General features: G+C 38.2%; 1 protein-coding gene across 1 annotated transcript in view; it reads right to left on the reverse strand.

Annotated features, from left to right (window-relative positions):
* The window catches only part of MTHFD1L (methylenetetrahydrofolate dehydrogenase (NADP+ dependent) 1-like), a 153,331-nt gene that overhangs the window by 84,192 nt on the left and 54,221 nt on the right, over positions 1–14,918 (reverse strand). Inside the window, exons 19-20 of the mRNA XM_010581930.1 lie at positions 8,931–8,999; positions 2,497–2,608 (exon numbers count right to left, since the gene is read on the reverse strand). Of these exons, the coding sequence (XP_010580232.1) occupies positions 2,497–2,608; positions 8,931–8,999 (181 nt within the window). The remainder of the gene's footprint in view (positions 1–2,496; positions 2,609–8,930; positions 9,000–14,918) is intronic.

Consider the following 14,918-nt stretch of genomic DNA (forward strand, 5'->3'; position numbering starts at 1 on the left):
TGCTCACTGCAGAAACAAAGTCACTTCACCCAGCCTATGAAAAATGTTCATCACCCTAAATGCTTTTGCTCTTCATTCCACAAAGCCATATAGTAAAAAACATAGCTTAATGAAATACTTATTCTATTATCATTAAATAAATGTATTCAGAATGCAAAATGTTCTTACTTTGAATAGATGTTTTATTATTAGAGGGAAATGAACAGACCCTTTAGCTGTACAACAGTAACACTGGAGAAAACAACTCTTTTCCTTGACATGATCATGCATTTTAAAAAGGAAACACAAACACACAACACATGCTCAGACTACCTTGAAAACCTCACGTTTCACCACCTTAACTGTGATGCTTTATCTTCCTACACAGGTCAGCATTTCCCTAGCTACTCCTACCTAAACATAAGAAGTGAGAGCAGAATGCTGAATCAAACTTTTCCCAAGAATGCTCTTGCTAACAAAATATTACATGCAAATGTCCAACAATCTTTGCAAATTATATTGAATCAGAAGGGCAGAGGTTAGAAAAACTGACTCTAGGAACTAATGTTGTTAATAATACCCTAACAAGGAACTAAAAATCACTGTGTGCACTTTGCTACTCCATTTAAAAAAAAGAAAAGAAGGATGAAGATCATTTCTTCTAGGCACAGAATGCTTAGGGAGATCAGAAACTTACTTCTATAAAGATGAACAAGCAAAAATGAGAAAACAGAAAAATCACAGAATCATAGAATCTTTTAGGTTGGAAAAGACCTTTAAGATCAGCGAGTCCAACCGTCAACCCAACATCATCATGGCCACTAAACCATGTCCTGAAGTGCCTCATCTACGCATTTCTTGAACACCTCCAGGGATGGTGACTCAACCACTTCCCTGGGCAGCCTGTTCCAATGCCTGACAAACCTTTCAGTAAAGAAATTTTTCCTAATATCCAATTTAAACCTCCCCTGGTGCAACTTGAGGCCGTTTCCTCTTGTCCTATCACTTGTTGCTTGGGAGAAGAGACCGACCCCCACCTGACTACAACCTCCTTTCAGGCGGTTGTAGAGAGCGATAAGGTCTCCCCTCAGCCTCCTTTCCTCCAGGATAAACAGCCCCAGCTCCCTCAGCCGCTCCTCATAAGACTTGTGCTCCAGGCCCTTCACCAGCTTTGCTGCCCTTCTCTGGGCAAAAAGAAGAAAGCCCTCAAGATAATGGAATGCACATAAATAGAATTTCTACCTGTTCAACCTTTTTGTTGTTATTCAGAGAATACCAAAGTGACATATCTCTTTAGGGTTTTTTTTCAAACTCAGTATGATCTACAACAGGTTTCAATCCTTTATTTTTTATTGGTATTAATTTTTAGTACTTTTTAAGATTTCTGTAAGAAGATATCCCTCTATCTTCTTGTTCACTAGACAACAACTTTGTATAAGAAACGTTTCTATTCTCTATCTGTAAATATATAGGTTTATTCATATCATAACAAAAAGTATATACATTCTATAACAATACAAACAACTCCCCCATCCGATTACCAATGAATTTAAATAGAAACAGTACTTTCCAGTAATTTGGTTCTCTATGTAATTTACAGCAATATGTAGGTATGACATAAGCATATACATACATGTTTCTCTGCTAGTTTAAGGGCACTAGCATAAGAAACCTCATGTTTCACATTACTGCACCTCTTGAAGAGCATTGTTCCACAGGTACTCGGTGTTCAACTTTAGGATTAATGTAAGGCAACCTGGGTGTTCAGGACACAGAAGAAAATGGCTGCAGCAGCGCAAAGGCATTACTATTGCAAAATTTCTTTTTGTTAATTCTAAACACACACAACAATTTTTATAAAAACTAGTTTACCATTCAGCCACAAGTTTATTTTGCCTGCAACCGCAACAGTAACTTCTACCTGTCTATTGTTGCTTGTGCAGGCTGAATTCTTAATATAAAAAGAGTCCGGCCACCTACATGCTTTCATGGGAACATGAGGGCCTCATGGTGAGGTTTTACAATGCAGCTGGACCAAACTAATGGTTCACTGCCACCAAAATAAGGCAGTCTTACTTTTTTTTCTACCACCTTTCCTCTGCTGTTCCTCTCCACTGGCTCAGGGACACCTGACCCCTGATTTGGCTGGGTGTGCTGAATTGGCAGAGAAATAATTCAGCAGGAAAAGGGAATGGTTTCTGTCTGTTTATCAAGAAAGGTCAGATGAATACTAATACAAGGAACTACAGGACACTTCCTTCAATGCAACCCAGTCATTTAACTGGTTCAGTCATCTTGTGGAATCTTAAACGTGGTGACAGAACGCTTGAGACAAAGGGCACGGTGAGAGAAGAAGTGCTTTGGGTTTTTTACATGTTCACTTTAAGATTATTATTAATATTAGCATAAAATGAAGTAGCATTCTTACCTTTCATTGCTATTGTACCCATTCACTTACACCACTGTTTGCTAACTTACCAAAAAAACCATAATACAATATACAAAATAATTACTTACCTACAAATCCTCTCTCTCCAACTAATTTAAGGGCAATTTTATCTGCCAAAACAGAAGAATTTCCATGTGCAATGTTAGCAAAAGGTCCAGCGTGAACAAATACTGGTGTTCCCTGAATGATAAAAAAAATATATCACTAATTTAATGGATAGGTAAGAACACAAGCACAACTCTCTTGCAGACTAATCAAGATTATATATAAAGCAAAAGCATATATAATGAGTAAGCACTGTTAGATAATTCGAGGGGGGTTATGTACATCTCAGGTGCTCGAGACCCCATTCACTGACAGGCTTAGATACCAGAATCTGCTTCATTCATAGAAAGGTAATGGACAGCAGTGCAACCTGTAGGTAACTTACACAACTTCTTGCCCAATCTTGTACTTATGTTCCGTATTTCCACTGCCCTAATGCTGTGGCGTGCTATTCTGGCATATGTACTACAATCAGCACTAAGTGCATTGCTGCAGACGGTACACAAATAGAGCCCAGCTCCTGCTCTACTCCATCCCTTACTGCTCCCATTTTCCTCACTGACCGTAACTGCCATTCCTGGGCAGGCAAAGTAGCCAGCGGAAGGAATGAGGGACCAGTCAATGGTTAAGAAGCTGGAGACGGAGAAGGGAAGGCACATGGCTGGGGTGCAGTGGGGATGGTGACATACCATGGAAAAAGCGTTCACCACTGCTGGCTGAGTGCCTGGGAGCCCCAGGTGCAGAGCCAAATTCCCCTACACTAGACACTGTATAAATACCCAGGGGAAGTAGACTCTGTAGCAGGGAGCAATCTAAAACAGCAAAAGGGATAGGCCAGGAGTTAAAAAAGTAATGGCATAGAGAAATTTGTCAGATAGAAAGCAAATCTCAGCTTCCCTGTTACTTTTTTTGGCAGGCATCACAAGGAAAGGAGAAATTAGAAAATTAGCATCTACAGAAAGGGATTAGGATTAGGTGAGATATATTAACTGCTACCTTTTCTCCAAGTCAGAATACACAATCAGACAGAAGGATGTCACTTCAGCTATTTTACGATGAAATATTTAAGCAAACAAATCCCCACTGTTGTGTTAATGCTTTTAAAAATCCCCAGCTGGTTAAAGAAAAAGTAGGCAGACAGTTTCAGATTATCTCCATCAATGGTCTTCACACGTTCTGTGTTACGAGCTACTGCCAACCCCCAAAATTTCAGGCAAGCTACTAGGCAATCTTCGTCAATTTTTGACCAGAAATACCAATTAAGGAGGACAGTGTTCCGCAGATCAGCTGCGGGCCACATCCAACAGTCCCCATGAACCACAACTTGGAAACTATTAACCATATAATAAAAACTGGTTGGTGTGTCCCCCTCCCCACCCCCGCCAGTGTCTTAAGAAAACAACCTACACAGACAAAAATTTTCATGTTTTCCATAAAACACCAGAACAGTTGGATTACAGTAGTGAAATACTTGCTGCTATAGAAAACAGATTCTCGTGTTTCTGCAAAACTGAAAACAAGTCTTATAAAATTTATTAACAACAAGCATCTGTTCTTGTTGTTTCCTCTAGAAGTAATTATACATAAGTAATTATTTCGTTCAGAGCAAAGACAAGTAACTTTTTAACCACTGGCACATCAAACTTCAGGTTTGTTCTAATAAAACAGGGGATTTTTTTTGGGGGGGGGGGATTCAGTCAAGAGTGGAAAAAGGACAATATGTATACACATGGGCAGGGGATATTCTCCAAAAAATGGACAATTAAGCTATAATCCAAAGACCACTCTGCTTCATACATGTTAGAGAAGAAACAGTGGAACAAGAGCAGAAAAAAGTAAATAAACCAGAAATCATGACCTGTAACAAAAGAAATTACGTAGATTATTATTATCATCATAACATATTGACTTCATAGTGTTTACATACAATTTTTTGTTGTTTTCTATCTGCTAATGACCACATGCTGCAATATCAATTGGGGTTTTACATATTTATGCAAAAAATTTAACTTGAACTATGTACACCTTCAAAGCTTCTTATAGTATCTAGGCATCAATCTAATGGGAGGTACTGTGCAAAATAAAAGATTACCTCTGTTCCAAAGAGCTTATAACTTATACAAAATAAAATGCAAACCACTTCCACCAACCTAAGTTTAAGTTTTACATTCTTAAGTTTTACTTTTACTTTAACCCAGTATTTACCCTTCTGGCATTCAAATAGAGACAACTGCAGTTTTCAGCTACCAGACTGAAATCCACTGGATTTATTCTGATTTATTACTCACTAAGTTTAGTTTTATTTTTCCAAGCCCTTAATTTCTTGTGGCAAGTAACTACAGGGCTGCCTTCATTAAAGCCCAGCACACACATGGGCAGATGCGATGCACAGAAGCACAAAAGACAGATGATGGGCAGCCCGTCCCATACTGTGACAGCTATGCAGACGGGGCCAGAAGGGTCTCCCACAACATTCCCTTGCAATCATGCTTCCAAGAGTTCATCCACACAATACGGATGGGAAGGAAATTTGGGTTGTGGAGTCCAACATCCAGAGTATCAGTTGCCAAGAGGCCCCCTGCCACTAACTTGAAATCCAAACACACTACTAAACCACTGGCATGGACAGATGCTCCCCTGGAGCTCTGAAATCCAACAGAAGAAAAGGAGGAGTTATTTAATAGTCTTTTTACAAGGGCAATCCTGGAAGAAAAATAGAGTCTAGGTACGGAAGGGAGTGAACGCCAGCAGGATCTCGGGAGCTTCAGGCACACCCTGGAAGAGGGACAACAATGTCTTCTCAGGCCAGCTTCAGTAACTCTGTGTCAGCCCATCCATCCCACTCGGCACAGTGCCACTTATTTTCGTTACACTCTTAATAAACTATATGGAGAAACAAACAGTGGCACAGGGATGCATTCTGCTGACTGTTTTCAGTACAGGAAATTTTATTATCCAAGTTTTACTAAAAGAAGATAAACCCTGAATGTCAATAAATATCTGAAGTTATCTGTCCACTAGAAAGATGTTTATAATTACCATCCTCCCCTCATTTTTACTGAGTGGCACTTTAAATGTAACAAGAGCAGACCATCCCAGAGCAGCCAGCCTGCAACTACAAAGACTTGTCCCGCAGAGCAGCTGCTCTGTTACGGATGGTATAAATAAATGCTAAACATTAAGGGATCAGTTCACAAGGGAACAAATCTGTCATGACAAACATGGATAAACACTATGAAATCATTGCGTACATTCCAAACAAAGTCATCACAATTCTATAGCATTCGATATAAGTTCTACTGAAGCCTACATTTATTGTAGGTGGAGAGCCCCGTGTTTCCCATTTTGAGATTTTACTGTCATTCCTGCATATAAAACACTGTTAATTACTAACACCTTGAGGTGGCATTTCTGGTGACATAGTAGCAGGGTTGCGATGGAAATCAACCCACCAAGAAAACTTTAAAAACCAGCAAATTAAACCACCCACATCGATTCACATATGAAAAAAAAGCACTGACAGAAGTTGCCAGTTCAGATCCATGCAGTACAGGCATTTGGGCATTTTTCATTTATGAACTTCTAAACCTCTTCTCCAGTGCATGCAGACGCCCATACAAAGCTGGTGCAAATCTACCAAGTAGGTCATTCTTCTCCCCTTTCATATGCCCTTAGAAGCAACTCCTCAGACCTCCACAGCTTAACACAATACCCATCTACAAGCGCTTCGCCAGCTCACAGAGGAGTGCAGCTTTCTCTGCAATGGCTACTTTCAGCCACTGCTACCCACAGGCACTATCACTTACAAATTATGCCAAATTAACTGTCAGTATCGGCTGAAGTCATCCAGAAGATCTCCTGCTCCCCCTCCTCAGGCAGTCTTTTTGCCATTCCCCAATACCAAAGTGATCTGGAAGACCTGCTTTGGTGAACAGTTTCATCCCTGCTTGCAGGACAGATCCATGGCACAGTCTGAGCTGTATTTGTGTTCTCTGTAATCATATTATTCTGTTTTTCCACCACCCGTGTACTGTAGGATCGTTGCTGATGTTACTGTTGTCAGTCAAGTCGTGGTACTGTTGCTAAAGGTCTTTACACTTGTATTGGGAATTTGTTCTTCCTGAAGGGATTAGGATCATGTCAGCCAATTACTGTTGGTAGCCTCTTTGGAAACTTGAGAGGTCCCTCTTCTTTTGGATGCTACTTATTAGGATTATTTCAAGTGTAATTTAGGCTTCAGTTCTCCTCATTTCTGGTTTTCAAGAAGAAAGACTTGCAATTCACATACTCATCAGAAATATGTCATTCCCTATAGCAGAAGAGGCATTATTACATCTGCCATCTCAGGGTACACCAGGATTAGCTTGTCTTCAAATCTGTCATGCTGGAGGGCTCTAAACTCACAGGTGGATCTCTGCACTACATTCAAGTGTGCAGGGCAAAATATCTTCCTTGTTCCCCTCCCTTCATTTTTTGTAAAAAAACGAAGGTATTAGAATTAGCACCTCTTAAACCTATTAACACGAATAATTAAAAATAATGAAAGGTATTTATTCACAACATGGGATATGACACAAGCTTGTGGCTCAAGAACAGCAACAACAGCATGGCCAGTAACAGAGTAGGCCATCAAATCTCTACACAAGAGCAATGACACAGTCCAAGAGGCCCACATCAGCCTAAGCACAGCACTATCTTGGAAAAGAAATAGATAAACTGGAGATTTCCATTCTTGGATAGATGGCTCATATTAGCCTGCAAGCCAACAGGTATTCAAAGGGTGACAAAAGTTCATCTCTGAGACTCAAATGGCAGGAGTGGAGCATGAAACAGTCTTCTGAGCTGCACTAGTTTGCTGTTTTAAAAATAACTTTGTAAGAAGAATTTTTGGGAAAAATATCCTTGGGCACTGCGGTCAGGGTCCTCCTAACAAGCAGTAGTGTTTGATGAAAGTTGGCAGATGTTTCAGCCATAGCACAGATTAGACTAGAAAAGAATACCACATAAAAGGCAGGAATTTTATTGCATAAATATAAAGAAATGCAGTGAAAAAAAAAAAAGCATGCAAGCTCCAGAATCAAATGCCTATCAATCAAAAGAAACGCTTCTGACATTTATAATTGTCTTTTAGAACACTACAACAAAACCACATTATTTTCTAACAGATATGCAAAATAGAGTGACACAGACTAAACACTCAGAATCAAAGCTACCTTGTCACTGATGCTTAACGCATACAATGTTATCCAAGTGGCAATTTAATACACAGTTCTGGCTGTGACGTTCTTGATCCTACGTGACCTCCAGTTTCTGCTATTGGATGTTATATTAAATTCTGACACACATATATTCTTCATACAGCCACATGAAAGAACAGAAGTTCTTTGCAGGAGAAAATAATTAACATGGGTATAGTAAAGTAACGTAGACTTTAATTCTATTTTTCTAATATTCCCTGAGAGTAGGTATTTGTCCCCATTCAAACACAAAAGCAAAAAGGTAGTTATCATTTTGACATGCTGCAGAAAATGAGACATTTTTACCAATTGGGGATTGCACTGGTAACTTTCTACATTCTTCAACTCTTCACCATACCAGGAATTGTTGTGAAATATTCCAGCTATGTAATTTTGATGGTCAAACTTTCAATAATATACATTAACTTTTCTCCAAATGCATTTGTTTCCAAAACTGCTCCATTATTTCCCCATTTTTCTTCTTCCCTCTGCCCATGAATATTGCTCAGCATTCAGCTTACTACTGAAAAGACAATACTAGACTGCCCAGACACAAAGTTTATGTTGTACCAATTCTGCATTCTTTGAGCTATTGGAAGAAAGCTCACTAGGGTAAGTGTAAAACATTCCTCTCATAGGCCAGCAAAGCTTCATTTAGTCCCTGAAGGCACTATGGCAAGATAGGGTGGCTGTGAGCCACCTTTTGAAAAAGCATAAACAGGCAAAAGGACCATCCTGTGTTTCTGAATGGCACAAACTATAATAATAGAATGGCCTCAGCAAAGCATCTATATTCCACTCAAAATGCTGAGCTGTGGGAATCATCATGGGAACATACGTATAAAGGAAATACATAAAAAGGAAACTTCCCTAGAAGAGCGAGACGGGAAACAGAAAGAAGGCTATTACTTGGAAGCCCAACCTGCCTTCCAGCACGCTCAGAAGCAGTTCAACAATGCACTGCAGCTTGTTTGCAACACTAGGCAAAATTACAACTAAAGCCAGAGTCTCAAAGAAAGGAAAAAAAAACACCAAAAAGGTATAAATGCAGTTAGAGTTGATTATTTAACATACACAAATGAACATTTGATAAAATGCCCTTATGGATTTGACCCTGGCTTGAACCTTGAAAGTTAAGCGCGGTCACTGGAGAGAAGCACAACAAGCACAATACGGAATTTGAAAGTCAGAGAAGGGCAGGCATCATAAGCCATACTCACCTCTAATGTCTGCATTAGTGTGGGCTTAATCGCATCTTTCATCAAAACTGCCAAAGCACCTGTTACTCCCTAAAAAACAAGAGTCCAAATTTTAAGGAAGCCAATTCTAAGGTACAACACTTCTGAGTTAAACTTAAGCTTACTGTTAAAACTGGGAAAAAACCTTACACTTCAAAGGAGAAAAAGAAAGTGTGCTCATAAACCATAATGGATAAAGCAGTGTTATAGTGCTGCATAACGAATTTTTTTAGATGTTACCTCAAGACTTCTAACATACTGTATTTACAGCATGTGCCAGAAATAGTAACGATTTTGCTCTGAATACACGTAAAAGGCAGTAGGTAAATATTCTTCCTATTTCATGAAGAGACCAGAAACATTAAGTGATCATCATGAGGATGTTCATGGGAACAAAAGACAAAGTGGATGCAGAGGCCTGAGAAAGTAAGAAAGCAGTAACTTGCTAAAACTGACTAAAGAAATGACAGATGTATTTCTTTCATGACAGAATCAATAGCATGAATCAATAGCTAGCAACAACCAGAAAGGGTATTTTTCAAGACTTGTACAAATATATATGTAATAGACACAGGATGAAAGCAGACACAGAATTGACTAGGGATAGATTATGAATACATCATGAGATTAAAAGTTAGAGGCACCTTACTATCATGATGAGAGGACAAAAGGAGCTGTGTGAATTGCTGCATTTTAGTTGTACGAAATCTTACTCCTCCCTAAAAATTTTGCTGGATAGTAAGTATAAATTTCATGCTGACAGAATTTAAAATAAGAGAAAGTCATGACATCCCTCTACGCTAAAATCCAATGCCCGTTTTAGAAAAAACTGGCTATTGAGTGTGCACAGCGCTATTAAACTATATGCAGAGTGCTATCTAGAAACCACAAGCATCTATTTCAATTTATTCCTAAATTACTTCAATTTTGAGAAGAAAATGTGTTTTGCTTTGAAAGAACTAGACCATGGATAGAAAAAACGCAGCAGTGTTATAAGTAGTGGCTCATTTGATTGTTTGAATCATCAAACTGTGTGAAAATTGGAATGACAGACAGATGAGAGGCATAAAAGTACGTGGTCATTACATAAGTACAGTATTTTATACAAATTCAAGTTTCCCCTTTCTGAACATAGACTTCAGAGGAAAATGAAGCAGAATATTTGCCCTTGGATAAAAATGGATTGAAACCAAGATAGCAAAACTGGTTTCTACTAAAGCATAGCAAGTGTTTCCTTGGAGGAGAGTGAAGGAAAGAAGGAGGAGGGAAAGATGTTTCTTCTCTTTGCATTTTGTAAGCCTTCACTATCTACAAACCCCAATAGACCCACAAAGACGTAATAAGAAAAACTGGTAGCAAAACAATATAGTTTTCCCTCTTCTGAATTAGTAAAGAATAAATTTTAATTCATAAATCTTAATGTGTTAATTTTAGAAGTTAGGACCAAAATGCAAGGAAACACGAGCGTGCCAGCTCCCTGTCAGAATGGCTGAGGCTCCATCACTTCCATAGAAGCAGCCTGGTGCTATGTTGTACCTATACCCAACTATTCTCATTTGATTCCAAAGCTGACAGCCTAAATACAAGGAAAAGGAAAATATGTTAGAAAGAAAAATGAAATTATTACTGCTTTTCACTTCCACAGGCTCCTTTATAGCTACAGATTGGTTTAATTGGTAAGATTATAAACTACTTATTTTAGATAAAGAACTTAAAAATGCAGAACAAATATCAGCAAACAGTATTTCATAAAGGTTCATTTAACCAGTATCCCATAAAATTTACTGCTTTTAGAATAAAATGTAACTTCAATATTTTATCCATAAATGAGTTTTCTTTTTAGGACCATGTAAAAATAACTGCCACTGTTACTGCCTTTGATTTCTTGTATTAGTAATTTGTAAAAGTCTTTCTGAAGTGGGTCTATTTCTTAGGATATTAAATCTTAAATCTGTTCAATATAACAATTTGCTTTATAAAACTGATTTGATTCACTTCCAAATCTGAAGCACTTGCAAAATAAAATGGTGAATACCCAGTCCCAGCTCTAACAATTTAAAATGAAATGGAACAAATCTCAATCCTAGCAATTTCTTTATTAAACCCCAGTTTTTAATCCTACTGATTTATCAAAGCAAAAATATTCTTCTTCCTGTTGATCATAGCGCAGAATTTGAATTAAGTAAAAAAAGCCCAAATAACAGAGTTTGCAATATAGTTATTGAATAGATCTATAAGCCTGTTTTTTTTCCTGCTGTTTGATCAATTCAGCAGCCAGCTAGAACAGAATTTCTCAGACCAGATGCACGGTTCTCCCCCTTTCCACCCCCAGCTGAAGGAAATTATGCTCATCACTAGCTGATAGCAACACAAAACTATAAAAGCTAGTTAAGCTGTTCGTCTTCTGTCTCACAGAAAGCAGAACCATGTACACACACTAGTTAGGAGGCAATAGATAATAGAAATATCTGAAAGAAAGGTTGGTTAATTTTACATTTTCTTCCTGTATCTCAGTTTTTCCATCATCATATAGTAGAAGCTATTCATCATTACACTAAAAGAGAAACAGATGCTGATAATTTCCAGTGCATGAACACCGAGATAGTTTAGTCTTACCACGTAAGAGGCAATTGTAATAGCTATTCAACTTTCTGGAGAAAAAAAGTGAAATTGAAAACTTTACATAAGATCTTCCAACTGGTCAATGGCAAGGTTAACTACCTGAGCAGCCGCGAATCAGCCATAATGCTCTTCTTGGGAAACCTGCCCAAGGACCGACAAGGGTTAACTCATGCCAGCTGTAGCTATCTGGTTAGGGGTTTCTGTTGCCTACTTCATGCTGGATGAAACCACCAACTCATTCAAAACAAGCACGCAAACAGCTATTTGCTGACCCAAGCCATGCTGATTGGAAAGAAGGCTTTGGGGGAGAAGAGAAAAATAAAATAAAATCAGGACACCTTTTTCTCCCCTCCCCCTCCTAGACAATAATGGCTTAAATCCCGTCTCCTTTGCTTTCTGATAGTTCTTCACCAATCTGGTAAAAGTAGTGAAGCAAAAAATACTTCCTACGCATTTTAACTTTTTGGGAAACTTCATCTATATTAGATATGCATTCTGGATGCAACAACTCGTTGTATCTAAAGCTGAAAGCAAAGAAAAAAAGATGCAAAGACTCCAAGCACACATCGAGTCTATCTGCCTTCCATGGTTCTCAAACAGGTTTGGTGTCAACAACAGTCCTCAGAAGCTAAACAGCCAATAAAGATTTCATATCTATCTGACATGACTCTGTCAGAATAAAGTTTTCACTCCTTCATCTCCCCAGTCCTCCAAGCAGCTAGCAAACAATTCCCACAGCTCGAAGTCCTGGATCTGATTCTCAAAGCTATTTAAGGAATCAGGTTCCCATTTCCAATTCAGAGAAGGTAGATACATTTTTTATAAAAAAATTAGAGGCTTAGACACTTACACACCAATTAAGCATCAGAGCACTCAAGGATCATTAGCTTTCCACTAACTCACTGTCAGAAGAAAGAAGTGGGACTCCGAATCATATGTATATGGACGCTCAACTCTCCTGGGTTCCCTCCTGGAACTGATCCCAAGTACTTCTGAAAGTAATACCCCTTCCATGAATCCACCATCCGTCAGGGCAGGTATGCTCCCCAGGACAGCAAAGATCATAGAGCACAAAATAAACTAGACATGTGACACAGGAAAGGCAAACTTAAGATGAAAAACCAAAATACTTTCAAAGCAACTTCCAGTGGAGCAGTCTCTGAAGTTTATCAAGAGTGGAAATGAAAGCCAGCATTAGATGACAAGGAAGGTGATTGAGAGTAACTACTGTGAAATGAATAAAGGTTATACAGACTGAAGGGCAGAGAAAAACCCATTTCTTTATAAGAAAGATAATGAAGTACTCGTAACTTCCCTTCATTTGAAACTATAACCTCTAACAAAATGATAATATTTTTCTGCAGTATCAGTTCTGTAAAAAACTAAACCATAAGCTGAGAAGAACTGCAACTACTTGTGCTTAAAGTGAAGTACGTACACAATGTTTCTGATGAAACAGAGAACAAAATATATTCAGCTGACAGATCATTTATAAAAGTAAATATGAAGCTATTTTTTTTGGTCCTGGAATTATTGAAATCTAACAGTATGGCACAGAAAGTAAGCTGAGAAGAAGTCTTATTTAAAAAAACAGTGACATATTTATTTAATATTTTTCATAGCTGCTGAAATACTGATCTAGGGCATACATACCCATTTAATTTCACATAAAGATACGGCATGTGTCCATCAAAATTCTACTATACTGTAAAAGCCAAAAAGCAATTCGGTCTTCAAAATACTGTACAATGAGCACCACATTTTGGCAAAGACTTCTGTAGGTTCCATTACAGAGGACAGATATTTAATCCATTACTCTTGTGGAAGGAGTCTTCTCAATTCATGAAATATTCAATTTATCTTTTTTCCATTACTCCTAGCTTGCCTCTGCATCTGGTTTATATCTGCCAATGTGTATTTTAGGTTTTACTATTGTATTATTATAAATATATTGTGTATAAAGTAAAAATTAAGAGCAATTGTGTTTTTGTGAAGTGTATTGTGTGTACATCTGGAAACAAATCACAGAGAAGGGTTTAGTGGTTTTGGTTCACATAGATTCCAATGAACTAAAGACTACTGTCAAACATTTAAACTTGCATAAATTCAATCTGGGTAGCATATATAAAACATGAACCCCAGAATTTTTATAAGTGACAGGTAGGACTGATCACCACCCATTATTCAGATTCTTCATGGTACTTCCCATAATAAAGCTGCCTTTAAAATTTGTTAAAGCTACATGTTCTTTGGGCTAAAATGTTCCCTTGTCAAGGGGCTATGATAGATTCAAACTTTTAAACTTGATTTTGTTTTATAAATCCTTAGGTCAAAATGATTGAACTGTTCTTGGATTGAGAGCATGCGAAAACCATGTATATTGCTTTTCCTACATTCATTTGTGTTGAGACCTTTCCTTTCTGAGCTATAAAGCTTTACCTCCTCTCTGACCCTGACTCGAAGGATGAAAATTCAGGAGGAGAATGGCTTCACATCAAACCTCTTACCACATCTGAAAATTTGCTCAAGATATAAACCTTGGGAAAACAAAAATTACAGTTCACAGATACTCATTAGGGAATGCTTAGCCTTGCCCCATCCTGCCCAGGAAGCTTTAGCTGCAATGTAGGGTGTTCTTACAGCCTAGGGTGTAACAACTATATCTACAGTCTGCACCAGGTCTGGGTCTGGACACCCGGACTACTAGCAAAGATCTCTTCTCCTGGATCCTACAGGAATCCTCTTTTAACACGTACAAGGAAGAGATACAAAAGAAGAGGGGTCAAAAGCTGGGCTTGCAGAAGAATACTAACAATATAGGCAGCACAAGCAGCAGGGGGAAGAGTAGATACTGCATTTAAAGTCTAGAAACTAGGTTTAGTTGCAAGCTGTTCAAACAGACTGACCACCTGTGGGAAGAAACCAGGAACAGAGATGCAATGCTAACTGATAGAACTGAAATTTGTCATCTTCGTACATATGAATTATGACATGGTATAGTCTTTGATTATACATCTCCTGCTATTATTTCCAGAGGATTCAACTTTATATAGTACAGTTTCACAAGTGCAGTAGTTATTAATAAACTCGCTCCCCTTGCACAAATTAAGCAGCATTTAATTTGATAAAGAAATCTTAGTAAGAAAACCCAATATTAATTTCCTTTTTTGACATTTCTTAAATCCCAACACCACTGCATCTGACTTCTTCACCAATATTAATAAGTCTGCAGAAATGAACAATTGTTCCTGTTTTCAGAAGAGAAGCCTGTACACACAAGGATCAAACTCAAAAGTATTCACCAATTTTGGATGCTCAACCTGAGACAACATAAAATAATTTCTCCTG

The sequence above is a fragment of the Haliaeetus leucocephalus genome, unplaced genomic scaffold (assembly GCF_000737465.1).
Source record: "Haliaeetus leucocephalus isolate CR32 unplaced genomic scaffold, Haliaeetus_leucocephalus-4.0 Scaffold819, whole genome shotgun sequence".
Taxonomy (NCBI): Eukaryota; Metazoa; Chordata; class Aves; order Accipitriformes; family Accipitridae; genus Haliaeetus; species Haliaeetus leucocephalus.